We start from the raw sequence: 16,139 nt of genomic DNA on the forward strand, positions 1-16,139 counted from the left end.
CGGAAGTGTTAACGGGCTCTTTAACGAGCACGGGGCTACGGCGCCTCCAGACGGACCGCGGGGCTCTCCAGACTGGGCCACGCACGCTTTTCACCGTTACCGCGCCGCGAGGCCTAGCGTAGCGCACGCGGGACGCTTTCACACACACGCCTCGCACACACATGTACACACACTCACTCGCACGCGCACAGACGTGCTCGCATTCACACGCACGCCCACATTCACACTCACTCGTTCACTCGCTATCACGCATCTGCGTACCCACATGGTCACATTCACTTGTTCACACACACACACACACACACACACACACACACACACTCTCACTAACCTCTGCTCTCCCTAAGCTTGCTTACAGGGGAAGGCAGCTGAAGTGCTGTCGAGCTCGGATTGGGGATTGAGTGAATAATTCTGATCTCCGTCCGAGGCTGACCCTCTCCCCAGATGGGTGCAGGTAGCCTGGGGAGCGGGGCTCTGTGTGATCGCTGCCCTGCTGGACCGCGGGCTGGACTCCCAGCAGTGCTCCTTAGCGTGCCTCACAGACATTCACAGCCGTAAGCGCCGCAGATACTCCTCACAGCCCGACACCTGGGCCGGGTGAGAAGATAAGTGTGTGTCGCAGCCGTACCCTCTGCGCGCCGGTGCGCTCACGTGCGCTAGCGCCTATACGCTCACGTGCACTAGCGCCTGTGCGCTTGTGTGTTTTCGAGCCCGTGTGTGCACGTGTGCCTGTGAGCGTGCGTGCAGTCGTACATGCGTGAGTGTAAGGTTCTACAGTACTCCCGTTCTAGGTGCATTTGCTTCTGAAAGTTGATGTGTGCTAACTGGAAAAATCATTTGGAGCGCATCTACTAAATTTGGATGCATTAGTTTGGCTCCTGAGTGTTTCAGCTTAGGAGCACATGTGCTCCTTGGAAAGAATGTTAATGTAGAGCCCTGGAATGCTTCTGTACTTGTATGTGTGTGTGTGTGTGTGTGTGTGTGTGTGCGTGCGTGCGTGCGTGTGTGTTTGTCTGAGAGAGAGTGACGGTATGTGTTCGTGGCCAGACCTGTTCAAAGCCTTTGAGCGCAGGCTGGCGTGTCCGTTCACCAGGGCGTTTAATGTAGCGACGTTCCCCGACGACCGCAGCAGTAAAGCGCTTTCCCGCGGGAGGGGAGGGGTCAGAGCGCGGGGGAGGGGGGGCGGGGCTGCGCCTCTCTTGGGGGATCCCCCGATTGGCGCTTGTGTTTAGCGCCCAGCGACAGCCGCCGCGCTCAGTTAACGCGACCGGACCAGGAACACCGCGCCGCTCCTGGGGGAAATGAACGCCCCCCCGGGGAAATGGAAGAGCGGGAAATAATCGCTTAAAAAGCAATCTGTTTATAAAGAGGGGCCGAGGCTCTGGCTTCCCTTTGCCCCGGCGGGGCTCTCCAGACTCTGGCTTCCCTGTGCCCCGGCGGGGCTCTCCAGACTCTGGCTTCCCTTTGCCCCGGTGGGGCTCTCCAGCCTCTATCGCCATTATCGGCGAGGCACTGTAGCAAGCGCGGGTCATTCGAACAGCTCTGTTAAAGCCGGATTCTGATTGGATGACAGCTGAGCTTATGCCATCTCCTCATGAATCATCGTAGCTAGGCTGCTCGGCCAACCTAACCACGTAACCACTAAATGAAGTCTCGTGTTAATAGGCCAAACATACAAACCGCATAAACGAGGATCGGCCTTCTGCTGAGGCTCGTCTTGGTTGTCAAGGCCAGATTATAATTCTGTTACAACCCTCGCTTACCTAGCAGGCTGTGTATGAAAGCAGATGGGACGAGTGTGCTGGTAGGGGCTAGCTAGCTCACGTGTGTTTCGTGGGCCAACTTCCTCCTTAAATTCCAGAGCTGTTGTGGTACTGTGTGTTGACTCTTACTGTGAAATAACACTGAACAAAGTAATAAATAAATAATAATAATGAAACATTTTTCCTGGCTGATCCAGCTAGCGCTGGATGCATGGGAAATAGTAATAAGCGCTGTTAGGTGGCGTCTCCCTGGGTGTTTTGTGCATAATTATGTAATTACTGCATATGAACGAGCAGCGAGCAAATGGAAGCAAATGCAATAGGTGGCAAACTTGCCATCAATTTCCGGCTCATCAAGGCAGATGAAAGCTTTTTGCGAGTGAACTTCCCGCTTTGTTCGCAAATCTGGGGATTTGTCGCTGAAACATTTGTGATAATTTGATCCGCAGACTGACTAATGGCTGCAGTGACAGACAGCAACAGCAGCTGCTGCTGTGGCACCTAAAAGACGCAGTGCTTTCAGCAGTCCGGATGTTCACCTTGGCTATGCGCTGGCCTCGGATTGGAACCTGCACACCCCCGAGGCTAGAATGTTCCGAAAGGAGTAAATTAGAAAACTGGGCGTGCGCATCAGTGCATGCGTATGTGCACATGCCTGTGCTGTGTGCCTGTGCTGTGCGTGTCTGCGTTCACTTGTGTGGGTTTTTGTGCAAAACTGCTGTGTGTGCGCGGATGTCCATTTGTGTGTAAGTTTATGCATATGTGTATACAGGTGTGAGTACTGTGTGCAGTTTTTTGGTGTGTGGTTGCGTATGCGCGTGTGTGTGTGTGTGTTTGCGTGTGTATGTGTGTGTTTGCGTGTGTATGTGTCTGTGTGTATGTGTCTCTTTGTGTGTGCGCGTGTGTGTGTGTCTCTTTGTGTGTGCGCGTGTGTGTATTGTATCTTGCGGTGTACACTGAAGCCTCTGAGAGATTTGCTCTGATAGCACATCCCTCAGTCTGGTGACTCCACACAGTGCATTCCTTCAGTTATGATTTGGACTTCCTCCAGCTAAGGCTAAATATTGCCTCAGAGTCGAACGTTAAAAATAGGATCCCTGAACTGAAGAAAGTCTTCTGAGACTATTAAATGTAAAACAAGGAAATTAAACTCTGTGGGTGTTAAATATTTTGATTTACCTGCTGCACATAGCACATGGCACATTGGATAAAATTAGTTATTATATATGGAGGGGCGGGCGGGGGGGTATGTATGCTTCTCAGCGGTCTTGTTTGGTTCACACTCTTTTTTGTGTGTATGGTCAAACCATACAGTCAGTTCTTGCTCCAGCCACACACACAGTAGAGCAGAGCCATGTTTCTGGAAGGCCCCTCCAGACCTTGACAATTTCATATATCTTCAGAGATATATATATGTAATATTTGCTTTTGGAACTGGCATGGGTTAGTTTTTTTTCCAGATCAGAGAGAGAGATGAAAGAAACAAGGAAGATGTACAGGAAGCACACACTGGCCGTGCGCTGTCCTCACAGCACACAGCGCAGCAGATCCTGTAGGAGGAGCGGCGCTGATCTCAGTGCTGCTCGGTTATTGATGCCGCGGCTGTGGGGAAGAGCCCCTTTCCCTCCCTGCAAACTGCTGACCTCTCGCCACGCTCCCCGGGCCCCGCGGGCCCCGCTCGACCCCACGGCCGGCGCACGCTCGGATCGCTTATTTATTTAAACAAAAAAAAAAAAAAAGCAAAAAAGTTGCACTTGATGCTAATGACTGCTAATTTTCACGGCGTCTGCATTTTTTTTGGGAGCCTCGCGGATCGATTCCGGCACGTTCCGCTCAGAAAGTTGGCGCAGCCGCGCCGCGGCCCGACCTCGAGCCGAAGAGCGGGCGACGAGAACAGACCCGAGTCCGTCATGCCCCGGTGCACCATGGGAAAACGCCACGCACGCTCTATCAAACCCCGTCACCTGGCCACAGGGGCCCCCGTAACGGACAGCTGCCATTCGCCAGCTCCTGCGTTTTCCCCTCCAATCAGCAGCCAGGGTCAGGGCATGGATACGAGGCGTTTGGGCTCGGCCGAGCAGTGAGCGAAATGAGGCTCCTAAGCGCCATGAAATCCGCCAGAGAACCAGCGAGACGCCGGATCTCTGATTTAGAGCGGGTCTCCGGGAGGAGACGGGGCCGCCCCGAGCCGCTCCGAGCCGCCGAGGCAGGCGGAGTCCGCTGAGCGCCGCGCTCCGCAGGGAACGCGGGGCGGAACTCGCCCGCGAACATCAGATTCATTTCTTTAAAGAACGTTCTTTACGGAAAATGTGCACGTTGAAGCAGAAAAGTCACGGTGGAGAAATGGCGTCCCTCGCGTGCGGAGTGTGCCCCAGCGGCGTTTAATACGCGACGCCCTGTCGGCTTCATTTAAAAGCCATTTGCCGCGTCGTCTCAAGGTTATTTATTAAAGTGGAAAAATGCTCTCAGCTGTCCTCTGTGCCGTTTTTTAATGCATTGATGATTTAGCCATCCGTTTTACTAGACTGACAAATTCCGTGTGCTTTTTTTTTTCTTCTTTTTTTTTCGAGGGCGCGTCTGTGTGGGCGTGAACGCGCGTGTTTGCGTGCATGCGTGCTTGCGTACACGCTAGCACGTGCGGGCGTTCCGGTCTGCGCGCGCCGCCTGTGCGTCCGCCCTTACGCGATTGGATGAACGAGGCGTGACCCGCGCTCCCGATTTCAAAAGGACCGGCTTTGAGCCGAGCCTCTCGGCCGGGAATGAGCGCGTCGATTCTTTCAGAGGCGATAAATAAACCGCCGATGCTCGGGTTCAAAATAAAGAAGTAATTATACAGAAAATGAGCAGAACTGTGAAGCCGTTACCGAGCGGTCCATTAAAACGGGCTCTGTGATTTACTTTCATAAAGCCGCGCTTTGCTTCAATTATAAGTCACATCTCCGGAACAAAGATACAGAACAGATTGATTTTTTTTCTTAAATGGCCGCTGATATCAATCCCCATTCCCGTTTCCACAGATGTTTGAATGGATTTTTTTTTTTTTTTCCCCCCGAGTCGGACCCCGGGAGTATTATGGTCTGGCCGCGGTCTCCCCCGGGAACGGGCCGGAGTGTGGAGTTTAATCAGCGGAGAGAAATCGGTTTTCCTTCGCGGGGCAAAGGGGCAGGCCGTCCGTCCGTCCGTCCGTCCGCGGCTCGCAGCCGGGGCGTCGTCACGGCATTGACCCGGTGTTCCCCGCTCGCACGCGTGCAGTAGCGCGCGGTAACACCTTTGTGTCGCACCCCGCCGATGGACGTTTACGTCTCGTCCACGCTCTCTCGGAAGACGTTCGGTCCGTGTTGATGGGCGGGGCCCACCGGAGAGGCGGTACACTAAAGCGCCTGCCTCCAGGGCGTCGTTTAACGGCGACGCTCCAGGTCCGCTCGGCCCTGAGCGCGTCAGTTCCCCCGTGAGGTACACGCCCCGGTGTAGCCGGTGTGTCTACCTGTCCGCTTACACGCCTACTTAACCTGGTTCCCTGCGCCTGAATACCGGCTCATACCCAAATATATTCCTGCTTTATGTAGAAAATATTATTATACATTCGTATTCATTAACTTAGTGTTCATATGAGAATTTATGACGATGGGAATACATTTTGGTGAAATACAATAGCTGAAATAGATATTATACTGAAATTTTAAGTGTAGTTTGTATGTTTTTCCCCTCTCACAGTGATTCATTCTGGAGTGTGCTTGAAAAAATTCAAACCTGCTGTTGGAATATAGCCATTTTTTGTAGTTTGTCAGTTTTAGTTTTTTTTTTCTTTTTCTGTGTGTTTTTTGCCCTCATCTTTTCTCACTTGCTAGACTTTTGTTTGAGAGGAGTCCCAAAATGCTGTGTGTGTTTCTCTTCATGTGGTATTATTGACTGACTGCGCCGTGTGTGTACAAGAGAGATTGCCTGTGTGTGTGTGTGTGTGTGTGCGCGTGCATGTGTGGGTGTGGGGGTTATGTTATTGACTCACTGTGCTGGGATGCTGTGTATTTGTGTGTGCGTGTGTGTGTGCATGTGTGTGGGTGTCGGGGTTGTTATTGACTGACTGCTGGGATACTGTGAGGTTACAGTAATTGACCGACTGCCAGGATGCAGTGTTTGGGTGTACGTGCGGTATGTATGTTCTGCTATGTACAGACTGTGCCAGACCGTGTTTGTGTTCCTGCAGGTGGCTAACCTAGCCTGCTCCATCTCCAACAACGACGAGGGCGTGAAGCTGGTGCGCATGGCCGCCTCCCAGCTGGAAACGCTCTGCCCCCAGGTAGACCGCGCGCCGCGATCTCCCCCCCCCGCCCCCCCCCCACCACCCCCCGCCCCGCCCCCGTCCTTTTAATCTCGCCTAAACGCTCCCATCCATCCCCGCTTTGATCCGCGCAAAACCTCTTTTTCCTTCCTAACACAAAAACCCCCGCGCCCAATTCACCCGGGACGCGCCGCCGCGGCGATGAATCACGAGGCATTGTGGGAAGGCGGCCCGACGGCAGCTCTTTAACGGGCGCCCCTTAACGTGCGATTGCAGGTGATTAACGCGGCCCTGGCCCTGGCCGCCAAGCCCAACAGCAAGGTGGCCCTGGACAACATGGACCTGTTCAAGGAGCAGTGGGAGAAGCAGGTGCGCGTGCTCACCGACGCCGTGGACGACATCACCTCCATCGACGACTTCCTGTGCGTCTCAGGTACGAGCCGGCCGCCGCCGCGGGTCTTCAGGCGACGGGAGACAAGGGCATCACGAAGGGGGGCCCCTGCTGGGGATTTGGGCCGTCTGTGGTCCCAAAAAAATGCCTGAGGAATATTCTTTCCTTAGAAATGTGACCTTTCCAATATATCTAAAAATATAATGTTAAAAATGTAGACATTTGGCAGGTAGATTTAGCCAAAGTGGCTTAAAGTGCCCTTCACTTCGTACACCGCTAGCAGTAGGAAACTAATCGCGTAGCTACCACCATCAAGGTGTGCATGTCAAGTCCTACAGAACATTCAGCTGTTCAGAAGCACCAGTGGCATCCGTCAGTTGGGTCATGCGCTGTTTGAGTGCCCTCTGGCAGACAAAAGGAGTCCTGCATCAGCACCACTACCGTGACCATCGGCAACCTGTCAGCACCTCCCCATCTTACACACGTGCCACTGTTCCCGCTCTAAACACACACACACACACACACACACTCACATGCATGCGCTCACACACAGGCGCACATACACACACGCGCGCGCACACACACGCCCGCAAACGGCACATATCTGCTTGGTCAGGTTTGGCCTTAAATGGTTCTCATTAAGAGGAGTGACTCTCTGGGCCCAAGGACAGAGCACTCTTGAGGAGAATCCTCTAAAGCTACCCATTAGATTCCTGTGAGCATGCCAGACACAGACACACATGCGCGCGCACACACACACATGTGCACAAACACGTGCACACACACACACACACACACACACACACACAAACACGCACGCATGCTCACACACGCGCACATAACCGCGGTCGTCCTCCGAGCTGGAATGAGCGTGTTTTATCAGGGTATTAAAACGGCGGCGTTTGCTTTCGTTGGGCTCTCCCGCAGAGAACCACATCCTGGAGGACGTGAACAAGTGCGTGATCGCGCTGCAGGAGAAGGACGTGGATGGGCTGGACCGCACCGCCGGCGCCATCCGCGGCCGCGCCGCCCGCGTGGTCCACGTGGTCACGTCCGAGATGGACAACTACGAGCCCGGGGTCTACACCGAGAAGGTTCTGGAAGCCACCAAGCTCCTGACCGATACAGGTGAGCAGGGGAGCGCTGGCACACCTCATCTCTCTGTCCCTTTCTCTCTCTCTCTCTCTCTTTTGCATTTGAATTATTATTTTCAGCGTCTGAATTAAGTGCACTCGTGTCATAATTATGGGTGTGCATGGAGCACCGTAGCCATGGTGAATCTGAGTGCCTGGCCTCCCTGCCATTGTGCGGCTGGTGATTACAGACCACAGGGGACCTGCGTATCTCTTTCATGCATGTGTGCGTGCACAGAAAGCACGTGCACACAAACGCATGCGCACACACACATGCACGGACGCACACAGAAAAGCATGTGTGCTCACGCGTGCGCACACAATCTCTCTGATTTCTCTCTCTCTCTCTCACACACACACACTTGTGCTCCAAACCCGCGCATTGAGAATACTGTGCTTTAATCAGCAGAATGTCCTACAGTAACCCCTAATTCCCTCACACAGTTGGTCAGCTCCTGAGAGAGCTCTTGGCTGTGACTTTGTGGCTAGCTACTTTTAAAGCTCCTCCCCCCTCAATCGGCAGACAGGTCCGATACCCGTACCACCACCCCGCAGGCACCCCGCCCCTCGCCACCCCCCCACGTGTTCTGTCTGGAGCGATGCGAATCGATCTAATTACGCTCTGGATAGGACACAGGTACGCGGTGTGTAAACGGTTGTGTGCTGGGGACGAGCGCCTTACTTCCTGGTTCTCAGAGCTGCGGGGGAGCGATTTCCACGCGCTGCTGCGACCCGGCAGCTGGCCCTCCCATTGGCTGCGGGGTTCGTGTCCCGCGTTGCACTCCGCAGAAACTAATGCCCCTTAAATCCTGTCCAACAGGGCCCGGGAAAACCAATCCCGCAGTCAGAGCGGGAATAAATGGATTAAATAAACGTCCCGGCCATTTATTTCACGTTTAATCATCAGTACACTGCCTCATTAATGATTTAAAGATCGGCTCCTCTGCTCACTTAGTCCTAGAGAATCCTCCTAAAAACATCGGGCCTTCCTCCTGCTTAGCTCTGTCCTCCAGAAGCACTCTGCCTGTGTTCCTGTGTCTGAGTGGTTATTAATCAAGCCGGAATGCGCCCTGTTTATTCTGAGCAGATGCGCAAAGCTGCTTTGAGAAAAGTACATCAGGTGGAGGAGGGTGAAGGTCCCGGAGAGAGGGGACCGTGCGATATTAAATTTGCTAAACCGCAAAAGAATGCATGCACAGTCATTCGAGCAGTGATGTCACAATGGAGGGGAGGGACTCTCAGTATAGTTGTGATGTCACAATAAGTGAAGTATGTCAGTTATACCTCAGTGAGAAAGGAATCTCCTGGTCGTAGTGATTTCGCAGTCAAGAGGACCCCTCAGGAACAGTGATGTCACAGTCAAAGAACCCAACAGCAGCAGTGATGTCACAACGGAGTGTCACAGTGAGGGACGCGGTCTGATGCCTTCGCTCTGTGTTTGACTGCCCTCCCCCCAGTTATGCCCCGGTTCACCATACAAGTGGAGGCGGCCGTGGAGGCCCTGAGCGCCAACCCCACCCAGCCCGTGGACGAGAACGAGTTCATCGACGCCTCGCGGCTGGTGTACGACGGGGTGCGAGACATACGCAAGGCCGTGCTGATGATCCGGGTGAGTCCCGCCCCCCTCGCCGTGACAGCGTCGCCTCGCCAAACGTGCCGCTAACAAGGCGAGCGCCGCAAACGCGTGATAAAAAATGGATAAGCGTTAATGATCTCTGTGTTAAGTGACCTGGTAATGTCACCGCCTTTTCCGCACCGATATGAATTTTCCTTTCAGCAGCCGAGCAGCGCTGTCAGTCTGCAGGTTATTAGAGAGCACAGGGAACCCTGGGGGATGTTGTTTGAGGTGTGTGATCACAAATGCGTAATTGGAATGTTCTTAACCGAGCGTTCCAGTGGTGATGTAACCCGCCCCACCGGCACTTGAAAGCAGTGCAGTTCTAGAACTCTGGCTTTGAATCCTCCTCTGACCATGTTTTCGCTTTAGATCAAAACTGATCTCACTTTTAAGCGCAGCAACTCGCAAGTGAGGTTATATTAATGCACTGTTTCACAGATAAATTAATACCCTTGTTTCTCTCTGCAAAATTAAGCAGGAAAAGAATCCGGTGTTAAATTAAAGATACTCTCTAAAATTCCTTTGAATACTCAGAAGATACACAGAAATTCAGTCACTACTTGCAATTCAAGTACGGGTATTATCGTTATTTAAGTTTTGATGTCCTTAAGTGTTCCGTTGTGTTTTGAGTATAAAACTGCTCACTTCACGCAGCGTAAGTGGTTAGAAATGCCCCCGGGGTTTCAGACCAGCGACCGGTCCGATTGACCGGGTCGTTCTCCCCCGCCTTTGCCGAGCGACTCGGCCACAGGTTAACGTTCTCGGGGGCGGGCCGGGCCGGGCGGCTGCTTTATCGGGCCATTACCGGGAGAAGGCTTTCCGCCGGGGAGCGGCCGGGCGCTTGCTCTGCGGTTACCGCCGGCACACCCTGGCACTGATCAGTGCCGCGCACGCCTCTGTTTGCTTTGTAATGCGGGGGCCGGACGTTCCGGTGATTTCTCAGGCTTTCATTTCCCCGTCCCGCCTCTGCCATAGAGTCCCTCCCTCCCCCTGTCTTGCCCTCCCCCCCTCCTCCCTCTGTCCTGCCCTCTCATATCTCTCTGTCTCTTTCTCGTTCCCTCCATATCTCTGCATCTCATTCTCTCCATATATCTCTATTTCTCTCTAAACACCATATCCAGGTCAAGTATGTATTTGAGTTCATTTCCCTCCCCCCCCCCCCCAAACATGAACCATGTATCCAGGCCGGCACCGCCTGTTGGAATATGACAGATACCTCACCCCTCAATCACAACCTTGACTATTGTCAGGACTGTGCTGAGCGATGAGACCTCACTGGTATGTGTGAGGAATGCTCATTGGTAATTGTGTTTTTTTTTTAATTAACTGCAAATGAGTTTTCAGCCGTTGCGTTTGACTGATGGCAGGCGGTTGAGGTGGGGCTGTTTTTATCCGGGGAGAGGAGGAGTGTGACACGGCAGATAGTCCCCTGGATTCCGCTCGGCGTGACTGAGCGAAACGCGTTAATGCCTCGCTCCCCCGCTCCCCCACAGCATCAGTTTTAGGAGGCCGGGCGGGTAGACCGAGGGGCCCTGGGTGAGCTCTGAGCCCGCCCCGTCCCGGAGCAGACACGCTACATCCCGCGATTGCGCTTTGCGTTTATCAGTGTCTGTCGCGCGGAGCGCGCGTGCGTGTGTGTGCGCGTGTGTTCCTGTGCGTGCGTGTGCGTGTGTGTGCGCGTGTGTTCCTGTGCGTGCGTGTGCGTGTGTGTGCGCGTGTGTGCGCGTGTGTTCCTGTGCGTGCGTGTGCGTGTGTGTCTGTGTGTGTGAGAGAGCCGCCTGCCTGCTCCTATTTGGGCTGGAAATGAGAAGTTGCCGTTAAATGCTCTGCATTCCCCCCCGCCCCCCCATCCCTGAAGGACAGATTATGTAAACTGTAAATCCCCCTCTGAAATCTACTCAAGTGTGCATCCCCTGTGCCTCCTTGATCCAGCAAACCCCCCCTCTCCCACACCTAACACATGAGAATAAGAGGACAGGATGAGGCTGAGTCAGTGTGACACACACACACACACACAGGGACACACACATGCGCGCACACACACACACACACACACACACACAGGGACACACACATGCGCACACACACACACACACACACACACAGGGACACACACATGCGCACACACACACACACACACACACACAGGGACACACACACACACACACAGCCACAGCCCGGACCAGCAGATAAACAAAGAAAGAAAGAAAGGATGCGGGGAGGGAGAGCGGTCGCGTCTGCGGGATCCCGGATGCGAGGGGACGCGTGCGAGGGGGCGGGGTTTGCTGAGATGGACAGCGTCTTTAACCCCGGTTAGCGCTCCGAGCTCCCGGCTCTCACCGAGCGCCTCCCCGAGCCTGACAGCCTGGCGGCCCCCGTGCCCGTCGGACAGACGAGGGGAGGCAGGGGGGCCGCAGTGGGTGCGGGGGGGGGGGGGAGGTTTCACCTGTGTTTACGGCGCTCTTCAAGGTGCCTTTGTCATACGGGGGGGGGGGCTGGCGGGGGCTGTCTGCAGGCCTGCTCTGGGCAGAGGGGGTGGGGAGGTGTGCACCAATCTCCACATCGCTCTCTCCTTTTTTTGGGGAGGGCCACACCCACCTGCGTCAAGGTCGTTGGACCGCCATACGACAGACGCACCCCTGGCATCCCCCCCCCCTCCCCCCTCCAACATGGCGTTTCCACTGCGTTCTTTTTGACTGGTGATGCCGGGCGCCTGTGTGTTTTCTGATGCTGCGGGCTTCTCTCGCCGGTCTTTAGCGTTGTTCTTCGTGACGTCGCCGGTCTGTTCTGCAGTCAGGCTGCGTGAAGCTCGCAGAGCTATCCGACCCCGTAGCGCAACAGGTCAGGCGGTCTGTCTGCGCACCTGCTTCCTCATTTCCCAACATCCATTCAGGTTGTGAACTCGGTGTTAATCCCGCCTATTCCCCAGCTTTAGGATTTTTTATCTGTTGGATTAATATCCCCTCCCTTTTTTTTTTTTTTTTTCTCCTGTGGAGTCAATTGGATTAAGTTTCCTGTGTTCTGATTGGCTAGTCACCAGTCTCCAGTCAAACCTGGATCACGGTTTCAAGAAAAAGCTTTGCTGCACAACACTTTTTTTTCTCAGGAGATCAGTGAAGTGACACTACTTTACTTGGAGTTTAATAACCTGTTAAAGAGTAGAACTCTCTGTGTGTTTTTAACTCATTTTTAACCGGTATTACTAGTTCCTAAAGCCAAACCATGGCGGTTCTAGTCCTGAAGGGTCTTCTACAGAAGGCTTCAGAGCACTGCGCAGTTATCAATTTATCATAAACGTTTCAGCGCGAGTGCATGTAGCCCTCCTCTGCCTTCTAAATAATCACTCGGCAATCATTTAATTGTTACGTAAGGCTCTCAAAGTCCTCGTTTCTGCCAAAGAATGCAATTAGCGAATGAGTAAAGAGCAAATTTAGGCGCCAGCCTTCCATGTGGATGGGGCCACGTTGATACTAAGATGAAATTTGTTTCGAGCACTTCTGTGAACCCTCAGTCCCACTTCACTCAAGGGCATAATCTATTTTGCCGCTCATCGCGCTGATTATATGTAAATTTAAATCCGCTCCCGTTTCTATTATATTTTTTTTTCCGTACGCGCGCTTTTATGTATTTTGTATCTTTAATAGTCCCGTCTTTCCCATGAATGGGGAAAGGCCTGTCGGTGTGCGGTTCTCGTTAGTGAAAGAGTGCGGTTTCGCTCCGGAAGCCGTCCCCGGACTGGGACCTGTGGAGCGCGCGGTTCCCCTTAGCAGGAGGCGGCTAACAGAAGAGCCGTATTGTTCCCGTTATCATCGCCGACGATGGGGCTCCGGGCGAAGTGCACCTGGCTAAATTAAGCGCGCCGCGACCTCGGCGTGTTCATTAAGGCTGTGACCCAGCTAAACGGGCAGCGCTCTCTCACTAGGCTGAATTCCCACGCAAGATCTTGCAACAGTTGTTTTTCGGGCATGATGTTGTCAGTGCTGGTCGGCTAGGTAGTGTGAAACTCGAGTGAGTGAATTTGCCAAACAGAACACGAAGCAGTATGTTTATTGTGTGCGCTCTATTGTAAATTCTTATATTCTTATCTACTTCCTGCCTCTGTTTAATGAACTTCCTGTGCCATGTTCATCTGCTTCCTGCATCTCATTAATAAACTTCCTTTTCCTTGTGTATGTGCGTCCTGCGCCTCATTGATGAACTTCCTGCGCTTCGTTCACCTACTTCCTGCTCCTCTTTAATGAACTTCCTGTGCCTCGTTCATCTACTTCCTGCTCCTCATGAATGAACTTCCTGTGCCTCATTTATCTACTTCCTGCACCTCATTAATGAATTTCCTGTGCCTCTTTTATGCGCTTCGTGTGCCTAATTTATGTGCTGCCAGTGCTTACATGCGCTTTCTGTGCCTCGCAGATTAATTTCCTGCAATTTGTTCATGCACTTCCTGCATCTGACTAATGCAGTTCCTGAACCTCATCAGCGCGCATTCCGCTCCTTGTTAACACTCCTCCTGAATGCCATTAACCTCCTGCACCTGTATTGTATGGCAGTCCGCGGTGCTTTATTACAGAGTCTGTTTGGGTTTCAGAAGCTCTTATTGGCTCTTGCGTCGCTGTTCTCTAATTCCTGCTGCGAGCTTCGTCCGTACGGCGCTTCAAGAAGCCCGCAGCTAAATCGTGAAGGTCCCCCTGCCAGTGGAGCTAATGGCTGTGTCTGCGGAGCTCCGGGGGGGTGGGGAGGGTGGGGGTGGGGGGGTATGACGTCACCGGGCAGCCGCGCGCGGGCCTGCGGTGTCCGGCGGCGCTGCGCTGCATCGCGAGGGCGGCGTGTTTAGCATGCGCTGCAGGCTCTGGAAAAGGCCACGCCGCTGCCAGCGCAGGAAAGGGCAGCCGCAGAGGCGAGCCGGAGCCAACGCCGCGCCCTCCCCGTCCTCCCCCCCTCCCTCCGCCCCCCTCCTGCCCCTCTCCCTCCCTCCTGCTCTCCTCTTCCCCTCTCCGTCCCCTCGCCTTTCTCCTTCTCTCTCTTCTGTCACTGTCTCTCTCCCCCTCCTGTCTCTCTGTTTACCCTGCTCTTCGGTGTCCTCCCACTCTCTCTCTCTCACTCCCTCTCCCTCTCTATCCTGTCTCGCTCTCTGTGCTCTGTCTCTCACACTCTCCCTCTCTCTCTCTAGCTCTTGCTCTCTTTTTCTCTTGCTATTTCCCTTTCTCTCTCTCTCCCTATGTCTCTCTCTTTCTCTGTCCTGTATCTCTCTCTCTCTCTCTCTCTCTCTGTCTCTCTCTGTCTCACTCTCTCTATCTCTCAGTTAGGACAGGGTTCCAGGTTCCAGGTCTTTATGTCCCGTACCAGGCGAGTGTCTGTGTCTCCCCCCTATCTCAGCACATTACCTTTGATTTACAAATTCATTTGCAGCTTTACAGTGTGGCGTAGCGCGGCGGGCCAGGGGAGGCATTTATCTGAGCGCGCCCGGTTTGGCAGGGGGGTAGGGCCCGCCGTAGATCATAATCAAGCCGGCCCCGCATTCTGCGCCGGTCCTAACGCCCCTCTAAATCAAAACCGGGGCCCCCGTTTCCGTGACTCATTCTGCTGGCCCCGAGGAGCACGCCGCGGGTCCCGTGCCGGTCCTCCGTCCGGTTTCGTTACGCTGTTATCGGCACTTTGCTGACGCACTTACCCGCCGAGGAGCGACTATGAGAGTGGGAAATACCCGTGCTGCTGCGCCTACGGGAATGAGAAGGTGCCGCGTTCCCGCAGAGCGGGGCCCAGCGGGCGAGCGTTTAAGCTGTAATTTCACGAAAGCGGCTCATGAAACCCGAGGAACGGCGTCGGCGCCGTCGGCTGAACGGCGTTCCCGTCCTGACGTCTCGGTTAAGATGGCGACCGGGTCCCGCGCAGGTTTCGGGTCCGAGCCGGTTCCGGTGTTCTGGTTCCGGTTCCGGTTCTGGTTCTGACTGCTTTCTTTTTTCTTGCCCTGCAGACCCCGGAGGAGCTGGACGACTCGGACTTCGAGACGGAGGACTTTGACGTGCGCAGCAGGACCAGCGTGCAGACCGAGGACGACCAGCTGATCGCCGGGCAGAGCGCTCGGGTGAGACGCCTGATTGGCTTAGGCGCAGGGCACTCGCGGCCTATCAGGACGCAACACCCTCCTTCACCTCCACCTGTCAATAGCGGGAGACCTAGAATAGCAAGGCAGGCTTCATTTGGTTTGGTTACCGATGACAGCGACTCAGTGAGAACCAATCATAATATTTTACGAAGCAGAAATTCTTTTTAATTGGCTAATTTAGTTTTTAATAACTGAATATCCGCCTGCCATCATGAGTCAGTGAAAAATGTACTGAGTGGAAAAAGCTTTTAACTGTAATCAAATGAGGAAATGTTTCTTTTTTTAAAAGATTTTTTTTTGTTGTTCTATTTCACTTGGATTGAAAAGTTAAGTGGTAGTGTTGGCATGGTTCTCACATGTCATGGATGGTAGCCTCTGGGTAATTAGTGTACCTTAGTGTAACAAATAGATGCATTATAAAAGGCTGGGATGTAAGAATAATACAGTTTTAATAATAATAATAATAATGTCAAATGTGTAGTGAAGTTGGAGTGGAGTGCAGACTGAATGCATCAATAATTTTGGAGAGGGGGGAGGGGGGGTTGGCGTGGTATGGAAACCCTTCAGCCTGTAGTTTTCGGAAGCGATCCGCGTGAGTGTAGCGGTTCACAGCTGCCTCAAACAGGATTCCAGTGTGCAGGATGGCGTAAGCCTGTTTCAGGCGTTTCGCCACGGAGGAGCGGGGTACAGTCGGGTAACCTGGCACCGCGCTGGCACGCCGCGGCGATGCGTTCGTTTAGACCGGCGGTATAATCAGGTGTGAACGTCTGCCTGCTTCGGTTAGCATGCGGTCGGTGATGTCAGCGTGCGGTCAGTGTGCGGGTGGATGTGTAAATCAGCTGGTTAGCAAGT

At 53.6% G+C, this 16,139-nt stretch overlaps 1 protein-coding gene across 1 annotated transcript in view; it reads left to right on the plus strand.

Moving 5' to 3' along the window:
* ctnna1 (catenin (cadherin-associated protein), alpha 1) overlaps window positions 1-16,139 on the plus strand; it is a 113,162-nt gene that overhangs the window by 71,394 nt on the left and 25,629 nt on the right. Inside the window, exons 10-14 of the mRNA XM_035409060.1 lie at window positions 5,968-6,060; window positions 6,319-6,475; window positions 7,361-7,561; window positions 9,024-9,175; window positions 15,156-15,266. Of these exons, the coding sequence (XP_035264951.1) occupies window positions 5,968-6,060; window positions 6,319-6,475; window positions 7,361-7,561; window positions 9,024-9,175; window positions 15,156-15,266 (714 nt within the window). The remainder of the gene's footprint in view (window positions 1-5,967; window positions 6,061-6,318; window positions 6,476-7,360; window positions 7,562-9,023; window positions 9,176-15,155; window positions 15,267-16,139) is intronic.

The sequence above is a fragment of the Anguilla anguilla genome, chromosome 3 (assembly GCF_013347855.1).
Source record: "Anguilla anguilla isolate fAngAng1 chromosome 3, fAngAng1.pri, whole genome shotgun sequence".
NCBI lineage: Eukaryota > Metazoa > Chordata > Actinopteri > Anguilliformes > Anguillidae > Anguilla > Anguilla anguilla.